Genomic DNA, 24,046 nt, shown 5'->3' on the forward strand with positions numbered 1-24,046 from the left:
TATTTAACATTCAAAATACATTTTTTTTTTAAAAGAAACCATGTATAATGTAGCTCAAAACATTGACAAAAGCCAAATGATGCTTTAAATTGTAGCTGGCATTTATGAGGTTTTCTGGGAAGATCTGAAAGCCATGAAATCACTAACTTTTAAGAAACACTGATTATAATGAAATGGGCAAAGATCTGGAGTTAGAAAATCAAAAGGGAAGAAACATGCCCGGCATTTCTCAAGCTGAAAGAACTGAAAAAAAAAATTCAACCCTCGAGTCACAATACTGAAGGATTCTATGGGCAAAAAACTAAATGACACAGGAAGCCTCAAAAGAAGATGGAAGGAATACACAGAGCCACTGTACCAAAAAGCATTGGTCAACATTCAACTATTTAAGGAGCTAGCACGTGATCAAGAACTGATGGTACTGAAGGAAGAAGCCCAAGCTGCACTGAAGGCATTGGCAAAAAACAAGGTTCTAGGAACTGACAGAATTGAGATGTTTCAACAGACAGGTGCAATGCTGGAAGTGCTCATTCGTCTACACCGAGAAATTTAGAAGACAGCTGCCTGGCCAACAGACTGGAAGAGATTCATAATCATGCCCATTCCAAATAAAGTTGACCCAACGAAATGTGGACATTATTGAACAATATCATTAATATCACACTCAAGAAAACTTATGCTAAAGATAATTAAAAAACGGTTGCGGCAGCACGTTGACAGGGAACTGCAAGAAATTCAAGCCTGATTCTGAAGAGGACATGGAATGAGGGATATCATTGCTGATGTCAGATGAATCTTGGCTGAAAGCAGAGAATACCAGAAAGACATTTACCTGTGTTTTATTGACTATGCAAAGGCATTCAACTGTGTGGATCATATCAAATTATGAATAACATTAAGAAGAATGAGAATTCCAGAACATTTGTGTTCATGAGGAACCTGTACAGAGACCAAGGGGCAGTCGTTCAAACAGAACAAGGGGATACTGCATGGTTTAATTTCAGGAAAGGTGTGCATCAGGGTTGTATCCTTTCACCATACTCACTCAGGATGAATTACACCTCAACATAAAGAAAAAAAAAAAAATCCTCAAAACTGAATCAAGATCTTTCGGGGAGGGGGGCCAAGATGGCGGACTAGGTGGACGCTCCCGCGGATCCCTCTTGCAACAAAGACTCGGAAAAACAAGGGAATCGATCACATACATAACAATCTATGAACTCTGAACAACAAGCACAGACTTAGAGACGGAGGACGAACAAATACGGGCAGACAGCGACTGTTTTCAGAACTAGGAGCCAACGCACCAGGCAGGTGACCTTCGGAGCTCGATCTGGGGCAGAGCCCAGGGGGGCAGACGGCACAGAAAGGGGGCCCACCCCTTCCCCCCCGAACCCATCCCGGGAGGAAGCCTAGCAGGTTGGCGCGGGCGGCGTAGGGGTGCAGCCGGAGGGAGAAACACCCGGGAGGCAGTGACTGATCTGAGAGGGGGGAGAACAGCGTCCCAGCTGGGGTGCCCTGCTGTCCGCCGGGAGTTAGGCGAGAAGCCGACGGGGCGCGCGCGGGGGGGGGGGGTCAGCTGTGTTTCCCTGGAGTCACCCCAGGGCGAGGCCCACGCGTTCGTGCGGGAGGACGCGCACCCAGTCCGCGCGTGTGGCACGGCACACCAGAGGGAGAAATCCCCGGAGGTGTCTGGTCTCAAAACAGGGAAAGCAGCATCCCAGACGGGGAGCCATTCCGCTGCGATCTGGGCATGCGCGCGCGCGCGGGCGGGGCATGAGCGCGGGGTCCATTTTTATTATCCTGAATTGACCCAGAGGGCGGGAACACCTGGTCGTGCGAGTGACGCCCTCCCAGTTTGCGTGAGAGGTGCGGCACACTGGAAGGAGAAGTCCCCGGGAGGAACTGATTGGTCCCAAAGCGCAGAAAGTAGCATCCCAGACAAAGTACCGCCCTGCTGGGGCTTGGGCGCGCGCACGAGCGGGCCGTGAGCGCGGAGTCCATTTTTATTGCCCTGAATTGACCCAGGGGGCGGGCCCACCTGGCCGTGCGGAGGAACTGATTGGTCCCAAAGCGCAGAAAGTAGCATCCCAGACAGAGTGCCACCCTGCTGGGGCTTGGGCGCGCGCGGGCGGGGCGTGAGCGCGGAGTCCATTTTTATCGCCCTGAATTGACCCAGGGGGCGGGCCCACCTGGCCGTGCGGAGGAACTGATTGGGCCCGAAGCGCAGAAAGTAGCGTCCCAGACGGGGTTCCGTCCTGCTGGGGCTTGGGCGCGCGCACGAGCGGGGTGTGAGCACGGAGTCCATTTTTATTGCCCTGAATTGACCCAGGGGGCGGGCCCACCTGGCCGTGCAGGTGACGCCAACCCAGTTCGCGCGAGAGGTGTGGCGCTCCGGAAGGAGAAGTCCCGGGGAGGAAGTGACTGGTTCCCGAACAGGGAAAGCAGCGTCTCAACCCGGAAGTCATCCCGCTGGGATTTGGGCGCGCGCACAGGCGGGGCGTGACCGCGGGATCTAACTATAATCGCCTGAATAGACCCTGGGGGCGGGCCCACCCGTTCGTGCGGGAAACGCCCACCCAGTGCCCACGAGCGGTGCCGCGCACCGGAGGAAGTCCCCAGGAGGAAGGGACTGGTTTCCGAGCAAGGAAAGCAGTGTCCTAGCCAGGGACCCGTCCAGCCCGGATTTTGGCAAACGGGGGCGGAGCGTGAACGTGGTGTTCAGCTCTATATTCTGTGGTGCTACACTCCTAGCTCTCAGATCCCTCCCCCACCCTCCCCAGGCGACCCCATTAACATCCGAATACCCGGAGCCAGAGAGAGAATTTAGATAGGGATCTGACTGCATTTTTTTTTAGCTGACTACTTGGAAAATCTAGTTTCCCAGTGATGGCTCGGAGACAGCAGTCCATATCAAACCACATAAAGAAACAGACCATGACAGCTTCTTCAACCCCCCAAACAAAAGAATCAAAATCTTTCCCAAATGAAGATACAATCCTGGAATTATCAGATACAGAATATAAAAAACTAATTTACAAAATGCTTAAAGATATCACGAATGAAATTAGGATAAATGCAGAAAAAGCCAAGGAACACACTGATAAAACTGTTGAAGAACTCAAAAAGATTATTCAAGAACATAGTGGAAAAATTAACAAGTTGCAAGAATCCATAGAGAGACAGCATGTAGAAATCCAAAAGATTAACAATAAAATTACAGAATTTGACAACGCAATAGAAAGTCAGAGGAGCAGACTCGAGCAATTAGAATGTAGACTGGGACTTCTGGAGGACCAGGGAAACAACACCAACATAGCTGGAAAAAAATCAGATAAAAGAATTAAAAAAAATGAAGAAACCCTAAGAATCATGTGGGACTCTATCAAGAAGGATAACTTGCGAGTGATTGGAGTCCCAGAACAGGGAGGGGGGACAGAAAACACAGAGAAAATAGTTGAAGAACTCCTGACACAAAACTTCCCTGACATCATGAAAGACGAAAGGATATCTATCCAAGATGCTCATCGAACCCCATTTAAGATTGATCCAAAAAGAAAAACACCAAGACATATCATCATCAAACTTGCCAAAACCAAAGACAAACAGAAAATTTTAAAAGCAGCCAGGGAGAAAAGAAAGGTTTCCTTCAAGGGAGAATCAATAAGAATAAGTTCAGACTACTCAGCAGAAACTATGCAGGCAAGAAGGGAATGGGACGACATATACAGAGCACTAAACGAGAAAAACTGCCAACCAAGGATCATATATCCAGCAAAACTCTCTCTGAAATATGAAGGCGAAATTAAGATATTTACAGATAAACACAAGTTTAGAGAATTTGCAAAAACTAAACCAAGACTGCAAGAAATGCTAAAGGAGATTGTTTGGCCTGATGACCAATAATATCAGGTACCAGCACAATACAAGGTCACAAAACAGAACGTCCTGATATCAACGCAACTCAAACAGGGAAAGCACAAAAACAAACAAATTAAGACTAATTCTAAAAAATAAATAAATAAACAAAATAATACACACAACAGGAAATCATGGAAATCAATAGCTAAACGATCAAAATAATCAAAAAGAGGGACTAAATATAGGAGGCATTGAACTGCCAGATGGAGAGTGATACAAGGCGAAATAGAAGGATACAAGTTAGGGTTTTACTTAGAAAAATAGGGGTAAATAAAAAGGTAACCACAAAAAGGAATATCAATTCCATAACTCAAGAAAAAAGCCAAGAAAAACGTAACGACTCAATAAACACAAAGTTAAACATTATGAAAATGAGGATCTCACAAGCTACTAAGAAAAACGTCTCAGCACAAAAAAGCATGTGGAAAAATGAAATGGCCAACAACACACATAAAAAGGCATCAAAATGACAGCACTAAAAACTTACTTATCTATAATTACGCTGAATGTAAATGGACTAAATGCACCAATAAAGAGACAGAGAGTCACGGACTGGATAAAAAAACACGATCCATCTATATGCTGCCTACAAGAGACACACCTTAGACTTAGAGACACAAACAAACTAAAACTCAAAGGATGGAAAAAAGTATATCAAGCAAACAATAAGCAAAAAAGAAGAGGAGTAGCAATATTAATTTCTGACAAAATAGACTTTAGACTTAAATCCGCCACAAAGGATAAAGAAGGACACTATATAATGATAAAAGGGACAATTGATCAGGAAGACATAACCATATTAAATATTTACGCACCTAATGACAGGGCTGCAAGATACATAAATCAAATTTTAACAGAATTGAAAAGTGAGATAGACACCTCCACATATATAGTAGGAGACTTCAACACACCACTTTCGGAGAAGGACAGGACATCCAGTAAGAAGCTCAATAGAGACACGGAAGACCTACTTACAATAATCAACCAACTTGACCTCATTGACTTATACAGAACTCTCCACCCAACTGCTGCAAAATATACTTTTTTTTCTAGCGCACATGGAACATTCTCTAGAATAGACCACATATTAGGGCATAAAACAAATCTTTGCAGAATCCAAAACATCGAAATATTACAAAGCATCTTCTCAGACCACAAGGCAATGAAGCTAGAAATCAATAACAGAAAAACTAGGGAAAAGAAATCAAATACTTGGAAAATGAACAATACCCTCCTGAAAAAAGACTGGGTTATAGAAGACATCAAGGAGGGAATAAGGAAATTCTTAGAAAGCAACGAGAATGAAAATACTTCCTATCAAAACCTCTGGGACACAGCAAAAGCAGTGCTCAGAGGCCAATTTATATCGATAAATGCACACATACAAAAAGAAGAAAGAGACAAAATCAGAGAACTGTCCCGACAACTTGAGCAAATAGAAAGTGAGCAACAAAAGAATCCATCAGGCACCCGAAGAAAACAAATAATAAAAATTAGAGCTGAACTAAATGAATTAGAGAACAGAAAAACAATTGAAAGAATTAACAAAGCCAAAAGCTGGTTCTTTGAAAAAATTAACAAAATTGATCAACCATTGGCTAGACTGACTAAAGAAAAACAGGAAAGGAAACAAATAACCCGAATAAGAAACGAGAAGGACCACATCACAACAGAACCAAATGAAATCAAAAGAATCATATCAGATTACTACATAAAATTGTACTCTAACAAATTTGAAAACCTAGAAGAAATGGATAAATTCTTGGAACAACACTACTTACCTAAACTAACACATACAGAAGTAGAACAACTAAATAGACCCATAACAAAAAAAGAGATTGAAATGGTAATCAAAAAACTCCCAACAAAAAAAAGTCCTGGCCCAGATGGCTTCACTGCAGAGTTCTACCAAACCTTCAGAGAAGACTTAACACCATTACTATTGAAGGTATTTCAAAGTATAGAAAAAGACGGAATACTACTCAACTCATTCTATGAAGCCACCATCTCCCTGATACCAAAACCAGGTAAAGACATTACAAAAAAAGAAAATTTTAGACCTATATCCCTCATGAACATAGATGCAAAAATCCTTAATAAAATTCTAGCCAATAGAATCCAACAACACATCAAAAAAATAATTCACCCTGATCAAGTGGGATTTATACCAGGTATGCAAGGCTGGTTTAATATCAGAAAAACCATTAATGTAATCCATCACATAAATAAAACAAAAGACAAAAACCACATGATCTTATCAATTGATGCAGAAAAGGCATTTGACAAAGTCCAACACCCATTTATGATAAAAACTCTCACCAAAATAGGAATTGAAGGAAAATTCCTCAACATAATAAAGGGCATATATGCAAAGCCAACGGCCAATATCACTCTAAATGGAGAGAACCTGAAAGCATTTCCCTTGAGAACGGGAACCAGACAAGGATGCCCTTTATCACCGCTCTTATTCAACATCGTACTTGAAGTCCTAGCCAGGGCAATTAGGCTAGACAAAGAAATAAAGGGTATTCAGATTGGTAAGGAGGAAGTAAAGCTATCACTATTTGCAGATGACATGATCGTATACATGGAAAACCCTAAGAAATCCTCCAGAAAACTACTGAAACTAATAGAAGAGTTTGGAAGAGTCTCAGGATATAAAATAAACATACAAAAATCACTTGGATTCCTCTACATCAACAAAAAGAACACCGAAGAGGAAATAACCAAATCAATACCATTCACAGTAGCCCCCAAGAAGATAAAATACTTAGGAATAAATCTTACCAAGGAAGTAAAAGACCTATACAAAGAAAACTATAAAACTCTGCTACAAGAAATTCAAAAGGACACGCTCAAATGGAAAAACATACCCTGCTCATGGATAGGAAGACTCAACATAGTAAAAATGTCTGTTCTACCAAAAGCCATTTATACATACAACGCACTTCCAATCCAAATACCAATGTCATACTTTAAGGGAATAGAGAAACAAATCACTAATTTCATATGGAAAGGAAAGAATCCCCGGATAAGCAAAACATTACTGAAAAAGAAGAAGAAAGTGGGAGGCCTCACCCTACCTGATTTCAGAACCTATTATATAGCTACAGTAGTCAAAACAGCCTGGTACTGGTACAACAACAGGCACATAGACCAATGGAACAGAATTGAGAATCCAGATATAAATCCATCCACGTATGAGCAGCTGATATTTGACAAAGGACCAGTGTCAGTCAATTGGGGAAATAATAGTCTTTTTAACAAATGGTGCTGGCATACCTGGATATCCATTTGCAAAAGAATGAAACAGGACCCATACCTCACACCATGCACAAAAACTAACTCCAAGTGGATCAAAGACCTAAACATAAAGACTAAAACGATAAAAATCTTGGAAGAAAAAATAGGATCTACCCTAGGAGCCCTAATACAGGGCATAAACAGAATACAAAACATTACCAAAAATGATGAAGAGAAACCCGATAACTGGGAGCTCCTAAAAATCAAACACCTATGCTCATCTAAAGACTTCACCAAAAGAGTAAAAAGACCACCTACAGACTGGGAAAGAATATTCAGCTATGACATCTCAGACCAGCGCCTGATCTCTAAAATCTACATGATTCTGTCAAAACTCAACCACAAAAAGACAAACAACCCAATCAAGAAGTGGGCAAAGGATATGAACACACATTTCACTAAAGAAGATATTCAGGCAGCCAACAGATACATGAGAAAATGCTCTCGATCATTAGTCATTAGAGAAATGCAAATTAAAACTACGATGAGATTCCATCTGACACCAACTAGACTGGCATTAATTCAAAAATCACAAAATAATAAATGTTGGAGAGGCTGCGGAGAGACTGGAACTCTCATACACTGCTGGTGGGATTGTAAAATGGTACAACCACTGTGGAAATCCATCTGGCGTTATCTTAAACAGTTAGAAATAGAACTACCATACAAACCAGAAATCCCACTCCTCGGAATATACCCTAAAAATACAAGACCCTTCACACAAACAGATATATGCACACCCATGTTTATTGCAGCTCTGTTTACAATAGCAAAAAGCTGGAAGCAACCAAGATGTCCATCAACGGACGAATGGGTAAATAAATTGTGGTATATTCACACAATGGAATACTACGCATCCATAAAGAACAGTGACGAATCTCTGAAACATTTCATAACATGGAGGAATCTGGAAGGCATTATGCTGAGCGAAATGAGTCAGTTGCAAAAGGACAAATATTGTATAAGACCACTATTATAAGATCTTGAGGAATAGAAAAAACGGAAAAGAACACATACTTTTGTGGTTACAAAGGGGGGAGGGAGGGAGGGAGGGAGGGAGAGGGCTTTTTATTGATCAATCTGTAGATGGGAACTGCTTTGGGTGAAGGGAAAGACAACACTCAAAACAAGGAAGGTCAGCCTAATTGGACAGGATTAAAAGTAAAGAGGTTTCCGAGATAAAATGAAAGCTTCAAAGGATAGCGAAGCAGGGGCTGGGGTCTGGGGAACTTGGTTTGAGAGGACTTCTAAATCAATGGGCAAAACAATTCTATTATGAAAACACTCTGCATCCCACTTTGAATTGTGGCACCTGGGGTCCTAAATGCCAACAAGCAGCCATCTAAAATACATTAATTGGTCTCAACCCACCGGGAGCAAAGGCAAAGGAAGAACACCAAGGTCACACGACAACTAAGAACCCAAGAGACAGAAAGGGCCACTTGAACCAGAGACCTACAATATCCTGAGACCAGAAGAACAAGTTGGTGCCCGGCCACAATCGATGTCTGCCCTGTCAGGGAGCACAAGAGACAACTCCTGAGGGAGCAGGAGACCAATGGGATACAGACCCCAAATTCTCATTAAAAGACCACACCTAATGGTATGATTCCGACTAGAGGAATCCCAGAGACAATGCTCCCCAGAACTTCTGATGGCACAGGACAGGAACCAACCCCGAAGACAAATCATCAGGCATGAAAAGGACTGGTCAGTGGGGGGGAGAGAGATACTGATGAAGAGCGAGCTAATTAAATCAGGTGGACACGGGAGAGTGTGTTGGCAACTCTTGACTGGAGGGGGGATGGGAAGATAGAGAGAGAGGGAAGAAGGTAAAATTGGCACGAAACGAGAGACTGTAAGGGCTGACTCAATAGGGGGAGAGCAAGTGGGAGAAGGGAGTAAGATGTATGTAAACCTACATGTGACAGACTGATTGGAATGGTAAATGTTCACTTGAAGATTAATAAAAATTTAAAAAAAAAAAAAAAAAAAAAACTGAATCAATAAGCCACATCATGATAAACAGAGAAAATATTGAAGTTGTCCAGGATATCATTTTACTTGGATCCATAATCAATACCCATACAGGCAATAGTCAAGAAATCAAATGACATGTTGCACTGGGCAAATCTGCTGCAAAAGGCATCTTTAAAGTGTTAAAAAGCAAATATGTCACCTCAGGGACGGAATACCCAGTAAACACGGTAAGCATGGCCTTCCTTGTGTTTGCTTACTGATCTGTAATGAACAGTTTCACATGGTGATGTGGTAAAAAAAAAAAAGGTGAAACTGCTACAGATTAGTACGTAAGCACAAGTAAGGCCATGCTTACCTTGTTTACTGAGTAATCCATCCCCCTCAGGGATTATAAATTTGAAAAGAGGTTTGATTCTATAGGAAGGTACCATGGGTTTGGGAGAGAGACAGATGCCAGCCATACCTAGAAACAGAATCTTTGGCGAGGTGAACAAATGTGAAAATTTTCACTACTGATTAGTAAGTAAGCCTATGCTTACCTTGCTTTTTGGGTAATCCTCCCCTTTGTCACCTTGAGAACTAAAGGTGTACCTGACCCAAGCCCTGGTATTTTCACTTCATATGCACACAAAAGCTGGACAATGAATAAGGAAGGATGAAGAAGAAATGATGCATTTGAATTACAGAATTGGCAAAGAATATTGAATATACCATGGACTGCCAGAAGAATGAACGAATGTATCTGGGAAGACATACAACCAGAATGCTCCTTAGAAGCAAGGATGGTGAGACTTTGTCTCACATACTTTGAACACGTCATTAGGAGGAACCAGACCCTGGAGAAGGACATCATGCTTGGTAAAGTAGAGGGTCAGTGAAAAAGAAGAGGACCATGAATGAGATGGATTGTCACAGTGGCTGCAACCATAGGCTCCAACATAGCAAAGGTTGTGAGGATGGTGCACTACTGGGTGGTGTTTCGTTCTGTTGTACATAGGGTTGCTATGAGCCTGAACTAACTTAACGGCACCTAACAACAACAACAAACATAATAAGGGTAGATTTATTACTAGGATTAAAAAAAAAAAATGTCATTTAGCACTTCTAAACAGTGTGACAAGATTAACAGATATTTTAATGTTAACAAAAGCAATTTAAAAGTGGCTTCAACTTGATAAGACATTATATGATCATCTCTAACTATGTTTTCAAAAGTAAATAACAGCTACTATTTATGGGATAGTTACAGTACTTTTAAGACCACAAGAATAGACTATTGACAAAAAAGCAGACATAAAAATTCTTTAATCTCATTAATAATAAAGAGAAAATTAGAACAACAATATCTTACCTTTTTTTTTTTTTTAATTAACAATTTAAAACAGTTACAGCCAGTGTTGGTAAGGATATAAGGAAACACACATATTTTGATGGAAATGTAAATTAGTGCAATACTTTTGGAAATAACTTGAGATATAAAATGTTTGTAGCCATTGATAACAAGCATTCTTCCACAGAATTTACCCTAACGAGATTTTTTCTAAACAATAAACCACATGCTTGAAGTATAGGCAGCATTATTTATAATACTGGTAATACTGAAAATTCCTAAATGGTCAAAAAATGAGGAGGGTGAAAAATAGACTTGGTAAATTATTAATCATATTAATCATTAAAATATATTTTCTCTAAATTATGAAGCAACTGAAGAAACAATGATATGATGTACGGTGGAGAGGTGAAGCCTACAGGTACCAAGCTCCCTGTTCAGGAGACAGTGAAGGACATTCTGCACGAGGGATGCCAAACCCAGCTCCTTACACAGCTGAGGTCACCCATCTCTCTCTTTAACTTGGCTTCTGCAATCATCCTTGATAAGGAGATATGCCATGCCTCTTTTATTTCCTGCTTTACAGTTAGGTAAGGAGCAAAGTCCATCGAGAAAGTATGCGTAATTAAGTCAACAGTGTTGAAGGGTATCTGTTACCTGGAAGATAAGTTGGCTCGGTTCTTGGCCTTCACGAATGGGAAATGTCATGGGCTTCAGGGGTCCGCTAAACTTCCCATCTTGGCTATTTACAGTTATCTGTTAAAAAAAAAAAACAAAAACAGAACACTAGTATCACCATTCATTACGAATGTATGAGTCTTGCTGATTGTACTAGGGCTTTCAAAACTGATATATAAAACACAGGATTCTATCCTGCCACAAAGCAAGGTGGGATCCAGCCCAAACAGGCAGAAATGGGTCTGATGTTTGTTGAAGCTCTACCATGTCAAGGTGATTTGTTCTGTGCTTTGCACTCCTTTTCTCATTTAACCACCTGGGTAATCTCCCTGTGGGAGAGTATTAACATCCGCATGTTACAAACGAGGCTTAGAGAGGTTAAGCTAGTGGCCCAGAGTGAAATACATTAAGTGGTTGATGTGGTGCATGCACTCAGGTCTGACTGAGCGGAAGCTCGCGCTCGTCCCACAAGGCCATTCTGCTTTCTAACTTCTATCTGGTTTTACACCAGTTTTTTAAAATGTCTCCTGCCGCTCCTATTATTTTATAAGGAGATGAATGGCAGATTCGCAGTGCTCTGGAGTTCATGGACTCTTCAAGGACAATTGCATTTATAGGGAAAAAAAGTATATGGAGATATGCTAAGTACAATGCTTGGCACATAGTTACAGGGTAAAATTTTAGTCAAAACTGAATATGACTTTAAACTGAAATATGAAGAAAAGCATATTATTTTATTGTTTGATTTGCAATTAGAGACTCGTTTAGGAAAAAGAAAATCATAAGGCGTTTACTTCAAGCAGTAGTCCCACAAATGTTCCAAAATCTAAACTCTCTAAACTTGAAAGTCAAGCAGCTTCTGCAGACACCCAAATCCAGGTTGGAATAGTAGTAGATTTTGGCTGGAACAGTAACCAGAACAACTCACACTTGCTAAGTTTCTATGTGCTGAGCTAGGTTCTAAGCACAATTAATCCTCACAACAGGTTCTAAGTGCATTTTTCCTCACGACCCTACAGAGGTAAGTTACTACTATTACCCTGTTTTACGGTGATGAAGGTTAAGTAATTTGCCCAGGTAGTAACTGGAAGCAAGATTCGAACTTCTGACTCCAGAACTTGCCCTCTCAGCCACTATGTACCACTATGCACCAGAGAGACCAAATGTGGCCAAAACAATCATTCAGAAAAGCTGACCCCAATCTTGCACACCAGGTATGTTTGTGAGGTCATGAATCCCACCATCCCCATCCCCTACCAGGGAAAGTGAGGAGAATTTAAAAACAGCCCCTGACATCACCAACATCACTGACCAGCACTGCACCACTAAAGGGAAATGCAAGGCAGAGCAGAGGAGAGAGCACGTAGGAAGCAACCAAGCCAGTGGCCAAAAAGTTGACTCCAACTCATGGTTACTCTGTGTGTGTCAGAGTAGAACTGTGCTCCACAGAATTTTCAATGGCTGATCTTTCAGAAGAAGATCACCAGGCCTTTTTTAAAAGGAGCGTCTGGGTGTACTTGAACCTCTAACCTTTTGATTAGCAGCCGAGCTTGTTAACCATTTACACAACCCAGGGACTCCACAAGAAGCAGCAGCCAGCCATAAACCTGCATAGAGAAGCTCTCTAAGACAAGGAATAAGACATTTAGCGCCCCATAAACCTAACAAGGACAACAACACAATACTTACCTCCTCTCCTTCCTGAGAGGTTCTTCCAGTCTCCTATTTGGGGTGGAAATCAGGGGTGGGATAGGTTAAAATCAGAAGCATGATATGGCAAGTCCATGGTTTTCTGGAGTTGCACAGGTAAAACCAAGAGAATAGGAAGAACTGGACAGGGGAAGAGAATTTGTTTTCCACTTCTCTAGGGAGAGCAAATACCCTCTTGCCAGGAAATTACTGCCTGCTGGGATAACCTAAAAACAATCAGTATGAGAGCGATAGGGAAAGAAGTCTTACACTACATCCCTGGGTTTATTGATTCTTGACTAAGCTGATATTGGTTGTCTACTAAGAGAACAAAAACAAATGAGGACAAAGGGAATATACTAGGAGTAACTTTCACACAGACCTGGTGGCACAGTCGGAACGTTCCTGGCTGCTAACTGAAAGGTCGGCAGTGCGAACCCACCAGACGCTCGGTGAAAGAAATATGTGACAGTCTGTTTCCATGAAGAATACAGTCTTGGAAACCCTATGGGACAGTTCTACTCTGTCCTGTATGGTCACTGTGAGTTGGAATTGACTTGAGGGCAATGGGTTCTCACACTATCAAACTTCACTTACTAAGATATTCAAGCAAAACAGAAGATGCATTCTATATTATCAGCCCTTTAGCTGTAAAGCTGACTGGTTCACAGTGGTTTGAGGACAAACCCCATGGCCCAAGAAACACAAGAGAGAAAATGGCGCTGTGAGGTAGTGGAGAAAACGCTGCTGCAGGAAGCCGGCCTCAGGGCCCCTCTCTGCCACTCCCAAGCTATGTGAACTTGGTCAAGTCACCTGCCCGTCTGTCCTAATGGTCTAATCTATAAAACAAAGAGGTAGCTGTCATGGATTGAACTGTGTCCCCAAAAATTTTGTGTCAACTTAGTTAGGCCGTGATTCCCAATATCATGTGGTTGTCCTCCATTTTGTGATTTTCCTGTGTGTCATAAATCATAATCTCTGCCTGTGGTTAAAGAGGATTAGGGTGGGATGTAACACCCTTGCTCAGGTCACAACCCTGATTCAATGTAAAGGGAGTTTCCCTGGGCGGTAGCCTGCATCACCTTTTATCTTATAAGAGATAAAAGGAAAGTGAAGCAAGCAGAGAGTTGGGGGACCTCTTACCACCAAGAAAGCAGTGCCAGGAGTAGAGTGTGCCCTTTGGACCCAGGGTTCCTACGTGGAGAAGATCCTAGTCCAGGAGAAGATTGATGACAAGGACCTTCCTCCAGAGCTGACAGAGAATGCCTTCCCTTGGAGCTGACACCCTGAATTTGGACTTCTAACGTACTAACTAGGCTGTGAGAAAATACATTTCTCTTTGTTAAAGCCATTCACTTGTGGTATTTCTGTTATAGCAGCACTAGATGACTAAGATAGTAGCTGATCTTTAAAATAGGTTCAACTCTAAATTTTCATAATTCCGTGCAGCAGATACTACCTGAAACAAATACAGCAGGTAACACCCTGAGGTGCTGGGCTTGTTTGTGAATTACGTATCTCATCTTCCCATGTGGGGTTCAATAAAAAAGATTTCCCTCTATACTTTGAGCCAGTACTGTATCTGTTCTCCTTTAATGGGGATTTATTGGAGAACATTTATGCCTATAGAAAGCCAAACTCTCAAGAATTTTGGACAATCTACCAGTCAACAACAAGCTATTTGAAAACTTCCCCACTCACTCCTACCCTTTCGCCAAGATTGGTTTAAAATCACAAAACATATCAATCTTTAGAAAGTGGTTTTTAAATCCAATTTTGAAATTTTATAAACTCAGAAGGCTAATGGATTTTTTTTTTTAATGTTTTAAGTGAGTTCTGCTTTGTAAACACAAATGGGATTTCTACCGAGGGGAGAGAGGAGGCAGACAGGAGTGGGGCCCGCCTGGCCATCCCCCACCCGCAGTGCTCACTTACTGATTTCCACCGAGAGAAAGAGGTGATTACGTAAATTATTGCACTTTCATTAATAAAAACCCATTAGCAAGATAAAAAGTTAGAGAATTTTTTTATGAACATCAGAAAAATATATCTTCATTAAAACCAGTTAGTTCCAGCCCAATGGAGGAGAACCATTATTTCACTCTTGTCTAGAATGCTTTTAAAATAAAAGCGTGAAGTTTTCTCTGCCTTTTTTTTCCCCCTCTAATTTTTTTTTATCTGCCAGGCGCTCCTTGGAAACTCTATGGGGCAGTTCTACTCTGTCCTATAGGGTCGTTATGTGTCAGAATCGACTTGACGGCACTGGGTTTTTTTTTGGGTTATCACACAAAATGATTTCTGTTTCTCTTCAAAATTAGGAGCTGACTGTTTGGATTACAAGTAGACATTTTGATTGAATGTAAAACTCTGTCCCCAGAAAAAGCAAGCCAACTTTTCTGGGTGTGTTTGCAGCATATGCTTCTATGTGACATACGAATGATCCTTTCTAGGTGCCTGCCCATGCAAGCCTACGTTCTCTGACAGTGGCCCCAAGGAGCAGGTCACAGGGAAACACAGGATTGGCTAAGATTTTGGGTGCTTACTATGTGCCCAGCAGGCACTATGCCTGTGCTTTACATCTATTAATGCATCTAGTCCTCACAACAACCCACTGAAATAAATGCTAATGGAGGCATAGGGAAGGTAGGAAACGCAAGCAAAGCCTCACAGCTGTTAAGTGGTGTAGCCAGGGTCCCAGGGTGATCACTCAAACCTTCCTCAACACAGTTGCTTCTCAGAGCAGAAACACAGGGCCTGAACACTCTGTTAGAGTTCTATGTTTTACACACTATTAGAGCTACAGCCTTTTTTTTGGTGGTGGGGGAGGTGGTGGTGGTGTTGAAAATATACACAGCAAAACATACACCAATTCAACGTTTCTTCTACATGTACAACTGAACGACGTTGATTGCATTCTTCAAGTTGCGCTACCATTCTCACCCTCCTTTCCCAAGTCATTCCTCCCCTGGTAACATAAACTCACTACCCCCTAAGCTTCCTGTCTAACCTTTGAAGTTGCTGTTGTCAGTTTGAGCCCATAGAGACAGTTCTTTAAAAGAGCACAAGGCTCAAGGCAGATATTCTTTACTAATTAAGCTAAACTACTTTTTTTTTTTTTTTACGGTTGGATTTAAAGAAGATAGCAGGGAGTATTTTTTGTTGAAGGTTTAAAGGTTCTCTCAGGGCAATAGTTTTGTAAGTTCATTCAGCCTCAGCGGCTCCAGGAAGTTTGGTTTCCATAAGAATTTAAAACTCTGTTTCACATTTTAACTCTTTTGATCCAAGTGTCTCTTTGTTTATCTAAAATATTTTGGGCTCTATTTAGATTTTATGCCTGTGGCCACTTCTTGGGGTAATTTCATAGTAGCACCAGCTGCATTAAACCTTCAGTGGCATGTCACTGTGCTTAGCCCAATACCCAGCTCCTCAGTGTAAGCTTCCCTCCCCAGCACTCACAGCCTTCCTTTCAGTTCCTCAACCCTGCCAAGGTATTCCCTGCCTCTGGGACTTTACACTTGCTGTTCCCTCTCCCTGGAATGCTCTTCCTCCCACTCCTCAGGAAATATCTTTTCATTCTCAGGTCTCAGTTCACATGTTGCCTCATCAGAAAGTTGTTCCCTGAATCTGATATCTAAATATTTTATCCTTCCAGGCATTATTAGTTTCCCTCATAGCATTAATTGCAATTTGTATTTATGTTTACCTGATTTTTGTCATTATCTCCCACTATGTGCACTGTTGTTTTTCAACTCATAGTGACCCCTGTGACAGAGTAGAACTGCCCCATAGAGTCTTCTGGCTGTAATCTTTCTGGGAGCAGATTGCCAGTCTTTCTCCCATGGAACCTCTGAGTGGATTTGAACCACCAACCTTTTAGTTAGCAGCCGAGTACTTAACCATTGCACCATCACGGCTTCTATATGTGCGCTAGGATCTAATTTTTCTTGTTTAACAGTTTATGAAAAATATCTGGAACATGATAACCTGTTGCCATCATGGTGATTCCAACTCATAGCAACCCTGTAAGACAGAGTAGAACTGCCCCACACAGTTTCCAAGGAGCAGCTGCTGGATTCGAACTGCCAACCTTTTGGTTAGCAGCTGTAGCTCTTAACCACTGCGCCACCAGGGTTTCTGGAACATCCTAGTCACCCAATAAATATTTGGGGGATAAAAGGAGGTATGGTTAAAAGTATTTCTTTTTATTACATTATTCTCCATATTATTCATATATTATGGAGTTCAAAAATTACGTATACTATTACTCCATTTTTGAACATATATTTATATATTCTCTGGGATGATATTCAGCATATTTAATGGATACCCAACTATTACTACCGAACATCAGCTTTCAACCTAGCACACTGTCTGCATATCAACCCTGCATATATATTCATATAAACTAAAAACTTAATGTTGTTGGGGCAGTTCTACTCTGTCCTATAGGGTCGTTATGAGTCGGGATTGACTCGACGGCACCGGGTTCTGGGGTTGTACAAGATATTAATGTTTATTTCCTCAGGCGATAGGATCACAGGAAATGTAAAATTTCCCCTTACTTATAGAATTTCTACAATGATAATGTATCGCTTGGGTATATGTTATCATTTTAAGTATATTTAAGATGCCACCTCTAAAGTTTCAAAAGATTTCCCAAGTTTAAGGACTTTGAAATTTGGTCTTCCCTCCCTCAAAGCTGTGGCAAGCTGTCCAACCCCTTCCCCTCACTGCTTTCCACCACAGAGGCTGGGAAGCCTAGCAGTCTCTTTCCCAGAATCCCTTGCTGCTAGGAATGTGGTCAAGTGACCCAGTTCTAGCTGGTGAAAAAAAAAAGGGAAGTAGGCTAGAGGGCTCTAGTTTCTGTTTTCCTGATGAAAAAAGACAGATAGGGCTGGAATCTTCCTTCCTTCCTCTCCCATTCTCTTTGCTTTGACAGTGAACCTTGTGTCTCCAGCTGTGGCAGCCACCGTGAAACCACACAGGGACAAACCAGCTCAAAAGATGGTGGGACAAAGAGATAGAAGAAGCTGGAGTCTCTGATAACATCACAGAGCTGCCAAACCTGCCTTGGCTTTTTGCTGAGAAAAATAAACCCTTATTTATTTAAGATCCTCTAAGTCAGACTTTCCACTGCTCGTACCTAAAGGCATTCTTGGAGGCATAGTGGTTAAGTGTTCGGCTGCTAACCAAAAGGTCAGCAGTTCAAATCCACCATCTGCTCCTTGGAAACTCCATGGGTAGTTCTACTCTGTCCTAAAGGGTCACTATGAGTTGGAATCGACTTGACGGCAATGGGCTCTTTTTTTTTTTTTTAAGGCATTCTTAACTTACAGTATAATTTTATAGGCTTCTACCCATCTCTTCATTTCTAAGTTTATCTTGCTCTGCCACATCTTTCTCCCTCCCACATCTTTCCCACATCTTCTCTAGCTCCATTAACTCTTCTGGAAGGCGTGGCACAAGAACTGGGTGCAGATAGCCAGGTGCCTCCGTGGTTGGCTCAAGAGAAGGGTAGTGCTTTCATGGGGCTACTGCTTAACAGCAAACTGCCTTGGTCAACTTTCTGCTTACCTCAGCAAACATCAGCCTTTCCATTTGTCACACCAGAAGAAAACTTCAGTAGTCAAGCCAACCTCATAAACAAGCTTACCTATTTCCTACATGGACAAACTGGCTCACCTATCAGGAAAGGGTGATGACTGGAGGATTTTGGTCTTGTTTGCAGAGTTCAAAGTTGAATTCTCATATCAGGACAACACATCACTTCCTGCCCTCTAACATGGCTATTAAAACTATAAAGTTTTCAAAACGCATGTGTGTGCTATGAGTCATCAAGCCATACTGTCACAGCCAGGAAGAATGGTGTGGTAGAAACTTGGGAAAGGGAAAGATGGTAGGTTTATGTAGGAACTGGATAGAAAAACACCCACCATCTTGCACATAGAGGTGAAAGAAAGGGAGAGAATGGAATTGACATTTGTGAGTGTCTCCTGTGTGGCAGCTACTAGAGGGACTAGACCCTGTACACATTATTTCTTCTGACCCTTACTACAATACTAGCAGGAAAATATCTCCAGTGAAACCCCAGAGCAGAGACAAAACACTCACAGGTAGTGCTACAGTGAGAATGGAACCCACTTTGGTTGGCCATCAAGCCCCAACTCTATTTGTCTTTTAATTTTTTTTTATTGTACTTGAGATGAAGGTTTACAGAGCAAACTAGTTTCTCATTAAACAATTAATACACATATTGTTTTGTGACATGGGTTGCCAACCCCATGACATGTCAACATTCTCTTTCCTGTCCCCTCCTGCCTTCTTGTCCTTGCCCCTGGGCTGGTGTGCCCCTTTAGTCTTGTTTTGTTTTATGGGCCTGACTAATCTTTGCCAAGCCCAACTCTTGAGCACGTTGCTGCACAGCATAGGATGTGTGCAATTGCCAGGTCTACCTGTCTGGCAGCAGCCTTCATTATACCCAGCAGGAGTTCTCCACATGAATTATATGATAATTGTGCCAAACTCTTCTCCTTTCTGGTCCTCGTGTCATCCCAGGCAAAACTCTAAAGTAGGTGGTTTCTGCTTGGTTTCCCCTGCCTCCTTGTTCAGCATCCGGTCATATCACATATCTCTCACTCTCACTTTCTCTTCAGGGCCCAAGCAATATATTCATGCTGTTTTTCCACCCCTTTTATGAGAACCAGCTCTCAGAAAGGAACAGGAAATCCACTCACAGTGTGGAATAAATGACAGGTAATCATTTTAAATTACTGCCTCTGCTGAATAAAATCTTGTGCTGAAGGCAAGAAGCTCCACCTTAACTTTCAGTCTTCATAGAAGAAGGTTTGGGAGTAGAGAGATGGAGGCAGGAGAGAGAAATGGTTCTAACCCAATACACCTTCAATCCCACTGCACACGGAGCTACCTCCCTGCCTTCACCAGAAGCAGCTTTGTTTGTGGTGGTCTCCTGGACAAGGTGCTTGTAGCAGGCAGTGGTTTAAGCGATATTTCCTATTCTTGGTAGAAACCCCACTGGGGGTGAGAGAAGACAGAAGGAAAACTTGTTTTCAGCTTTCATCCAGGAAGAGAACTGTATGTCCCCTCCTCAGACAAGAAGCAAATGAGCCTACAAATATCAAAATATTGTGATAGAATCTCTCTCAGGCCTAATTGTTGTTTCCTAATATGCATAATGCATGTGCACAATCATGTGTTTTTCTACCCCACTCCTGATACCATGTTAGGTATTAAGGCTGCAAAGATGGCTAAAATGTTGTCCCTTCCTCATGGAAGTCAGGGTTCATATGGGCATAGACGCTGAATATTTTAGATGCTGTAGTAACAATAATAGCTGCCATTTATTAAATCCTTAGACCGTGGAAGTCACTGACCTAAGGGCTTTATAAATGCATTTTCTCATTTAATTGCTACACCAATCCATAAGGCAAGTACTATTATTAGTCCCATTTCACAGGGTAGAAAACTGAGGTTCAAAGCTTAAGTAATTCACCGAAGTTCCTATCACTGGTAAATGGCAATGCCAAGTCTGAAACCAGGTCTGATTTCACCACCACCCTTTGATAATGTAGTTAGCAAAGGACATCTGAGAGGGCAGGAAGAGGAGAGAAGGCAAGTGGAGACGTTTGACCCAGGCCTTTCACAGGCCTGGGGACAAGTCTTCAGTGCCCAGTCTGTAAGAATGCACACCGCTCATAAAGTTTGAACTGCAGTTTTTCATTCCAGGAGGAAGGCTCTGGCGGTTTACAAGGTTGACTCTATTTCACTCAGGAAATATTTTGAACTGGATGGGCTCTAGGGAGCTCTCTGGTACCTAAAATTTGGTGTTGTTATTTTTAGGTTCCAGAAGAAAGGAACCAAGACTTGAGGTAGTGAGGGTCTGGTAGCTTTCTTCTAAGGAGAAAGCAAATGCTTCTCCACAAATTTGTTTCATGACACAACAATTTTTTTTGACAAGTCTATAACCTTTATGGGCCTCAGAAGCCTCTAAGTAAAACAGGGATGGCACTTCACTACCTCTGTAAGGCTGAGGCCTGGATCTCTCCAGATCCCTTCCAGCCAAAGCCCTAGAAGCCTATCAGTTGATGGGGTTGACTCAACAAATGTCTAAAGACGAATTGAACCAGAAAAGTACAAACCAAGAAAAGCAAATCATATACAGGGAAAAATTACAGAGCAGAGCATGGTCAAAGTAAAAAATAAAATAAAATAAATCAAGATTAAGGGACTAGACAAATACACCTGTCAGTATGCTTTTCTTTCCAGGTTGCCAGAGTTCTCTGTGGAGGTCTAACCCTAAACAAGTAGATTTGTTTTGAACCTTGTCCATGAAGTGGTGCTGGCTTTTAAGAGCTGAGAAGAAAGAACCTCCACTGGTTGAAGGACAGAGTTATGAATGTGATTTGTAACCACTCATCTAAAACACCACATGAGGGCAAACTACGTGGCCTTCCTGTACACCGATTTATTTTTGATAACCACTGTTTCCATGGTTTGGGGTAGAAAGATGGCAGAAAACGTTCTAGTAAATGCAGACAAATACCCTCTGATCTTACCAAATGAAGTGTCAGGAGAAACAGGGAGTAAAGGTGGGCTTGAATGATCATGTTTTTCTTTATCCAAAGTCCTGTGAATAAATCGGAGAGAAGTATTAAAAGTATTGAATCAGAGATATGTATTAAAATCATGCCTTCCCAACTAGGAAGGCTCATTGTACAATTTCCAGTTATAAACCTAGTAGGATGGGATCCTAAAAGGAAAGCCCTGGCTTTCAGAAGCTTCACGATACCTCTTCCATAGCAACTCACAAGTCAACATCCTAAAACAACAAGCTCTCAGTAATTCCATTTCTTCACTTTATTATAATTCTGTTTATTTAAGGGTCTTAAATGATAGACAATAAGTGTAAATTTATGGATGGGAAAGATATATTTTGTTACATGCCAGGATAAAAACCAAAACCAAACCAGTTACCATCGAGTCAATTTCAACTCATAGCCACCCCACATGTCAGAGTAGGTCGTGAAGTGGTTAAAAGCTCAGCTGCTAAACAAGAGGTCAGCAGTTTGAATCTACAAGCTGCTCCTTGGAAACCCTCTGGGGCAGTTCTTCTTTGTCCTACAGGGTCTATATGAGTCAGAATTTACTCAATGGCAAGGGGTTTGGTTTAATTTTTCCAAAGTAGATTGCTCAGGCCTTTTTTCTGAGACACCTCTGGGTGAATTCAAATCACTAACCTTTCGGTTAGTAGCCAAACACTTAACCATTTGTGGCACCCCCCCAAAAAAAAAACTCCTATTTTAACTATTTTAATTAGGTACTAAAATTTTGGTAGTTCTGATTTACCAACTGCAAATATATGGATTTCCTGAAGAAGAAAGAACCCAAGAATTTTCACAATCCTTCATTCCAACACTATCAGCTGCCTCGTTAGTCTTTTAAACATTGCCGTCATCTATGCAATAGAGCTAAGGAAAAATCCCAGCTCTTGTTATTCTAAAAGGAGATAAACAGAACCCCAACTTTGAGCTTGTTCTCTCCCGTTCACTATCATTTTTTTCCTTTCCTCCTTGTAGCTTCACATTTCACAGAAATTATAATTTTCACCCTGAGATACATGGTGACTAAGGGATTTTAAGACCTGAGGTAAATTTTCTACATTGCCTGCAGGGCTGCTGCTTATCATAATAATGGACCACAAGAAAAAAAAAAAAAGGCAAAGGAATGAAAAGTGCATTTATTTCACTAAAATTCCAATCACGGTATTATCTCTAGGGATCACAGATGAGCTTGGCTTATTTCATGTTTTTCTTTATTTTCTTTTAGGTTTCTCTACACTGACATATATCACTAATATTATCAGCGGGGAAAGGTTATTATTATTAATTCTAACCACATTCTAACCAAATTTGTTGCTGTTATTAGGTGCCATCAAGTCGGTTCCAATTCGTACTGACCCTATGTACAACAGAACAAAATGCTACCTAGTCCTGTGCCATCCTCACAATCGTTGCTATGTTTGAGCCCGTTGTTGCAGCCACTGTGTCAATCCATCTCGTTGAGAGTCTTCCTCTTTTTTGCTGACCCTCTACTGTGCTAAGCATAATGACCTTCTCCAGTGACTGGTCCCTCCTGATAACATGTCCAAAGTACATGAGATGAAGTCTCGCCATCCTTGCTTCTGAAGAGCATTCTGGCTGTACTTCTTCCAAGACGGATGTGTTCATTCTTCTGGCATATTCAATATTTGCCAACACCATCTTTCAGGTGCATCAATTCTTCTTCAGTCTTCCTTATTCATTGTCCAGCTTTCACTTGCATATGAATAAGGACCCTAAAAACTTAGACTCTGAAAACTGTAGATGCCTTGCATTTGGATAGCTTGTATTTGAACTTTAAAAAGGCAAAATTGCTTTCCTATCTTAACCTCACAAATACCCTGGGAGATAAAGAAAGAAAGAGCATTTATTAAATATCACTTATGTGCCAGATTTGTGGAGGGGCCTTTAAAAGGAGAATAACAGAATGGTGCAGAGCATGGGCTGGAATCCTTGCTTCGCATTTTACTAGCTGTGTGCCCACGGACTCAAGGTCTCTGTGCCTCAGTTGCCTCAAATGGAAAATACATAACAATTGCTCAATAGTAAATATGTGCTCTTACTATTTTCTCACAAACATAATGAGTTAGGAATTGCTATTCCCATTTTATAGATAAGGAAATTGAGGTTTAAAGTTAATCAATTTGCCTAAAGACCACAGCTAGGAAGTGATATCTCCATAATTCCATATTCTAAAGCCAAAAGCCTCTTTCTATGCTTTCTACTATACCCTATATTGTGTGATATCTACATATATATGCAAAAACGTAGATGTAGGTATGGACGTAAGTATAGATATAGAGGAGCATTGGTGGCGCAGTGGTTAAATGCCCAGCTGCTAACTGCAAGGTCTGCAGTTTGAACCCACCAGCCACTTCACAGGAGAAAAACGTGGCAGTCTGCTTCTGTAAAGATTTGCAGCCTTGGAAACCCTATGGAGAAGTTCTACTCTGACCTATAGGGTCACTACGAGTCAGGATCGACTCAACGGTTGAGATGGCAATGGGTTTCTGAGATATACATATATATA

At 41.5% G+C, this 24,046-nt stretch overlaps 1 protein-coding gene across 1 annotated transcript in view; it reads right to left on the minus strand.

Annotated features, from left to right (window-relative positions):
- The window catches only part of CDH17 (cadherin 17), a 70,215-nt gene that overhangs the window by 38,426 nt on the left and 7,743 nt on the right, over positions 1–24,046 (minus strand). Inside the window, 2 exon segments of the mRNA XM_064267665.1 lie at positions 11,192–11,290; positions 12,902–12,934. Of these exon segments, the coding sequence (XP_064123735.1) occupies positions 11,192–11,290; positions 12,902–12,934 (132 nt within the window).

Source organism: Loxodonta africana, chromosome 14, assembly GCF_030014295.1.
Source record: "Loxodonta africana isolate mLoxAfr1 chromosome 14, mLoxAfr1.hap2, whole genome shotgun sequence".
Classification (NCBI taxonomy): domain Eukaryota; kingdom Metazoa; phylum Chordata; class Mammalia; order Proboscidea; family Elephantidae; genus Loxodonta; species Loxodonta africana.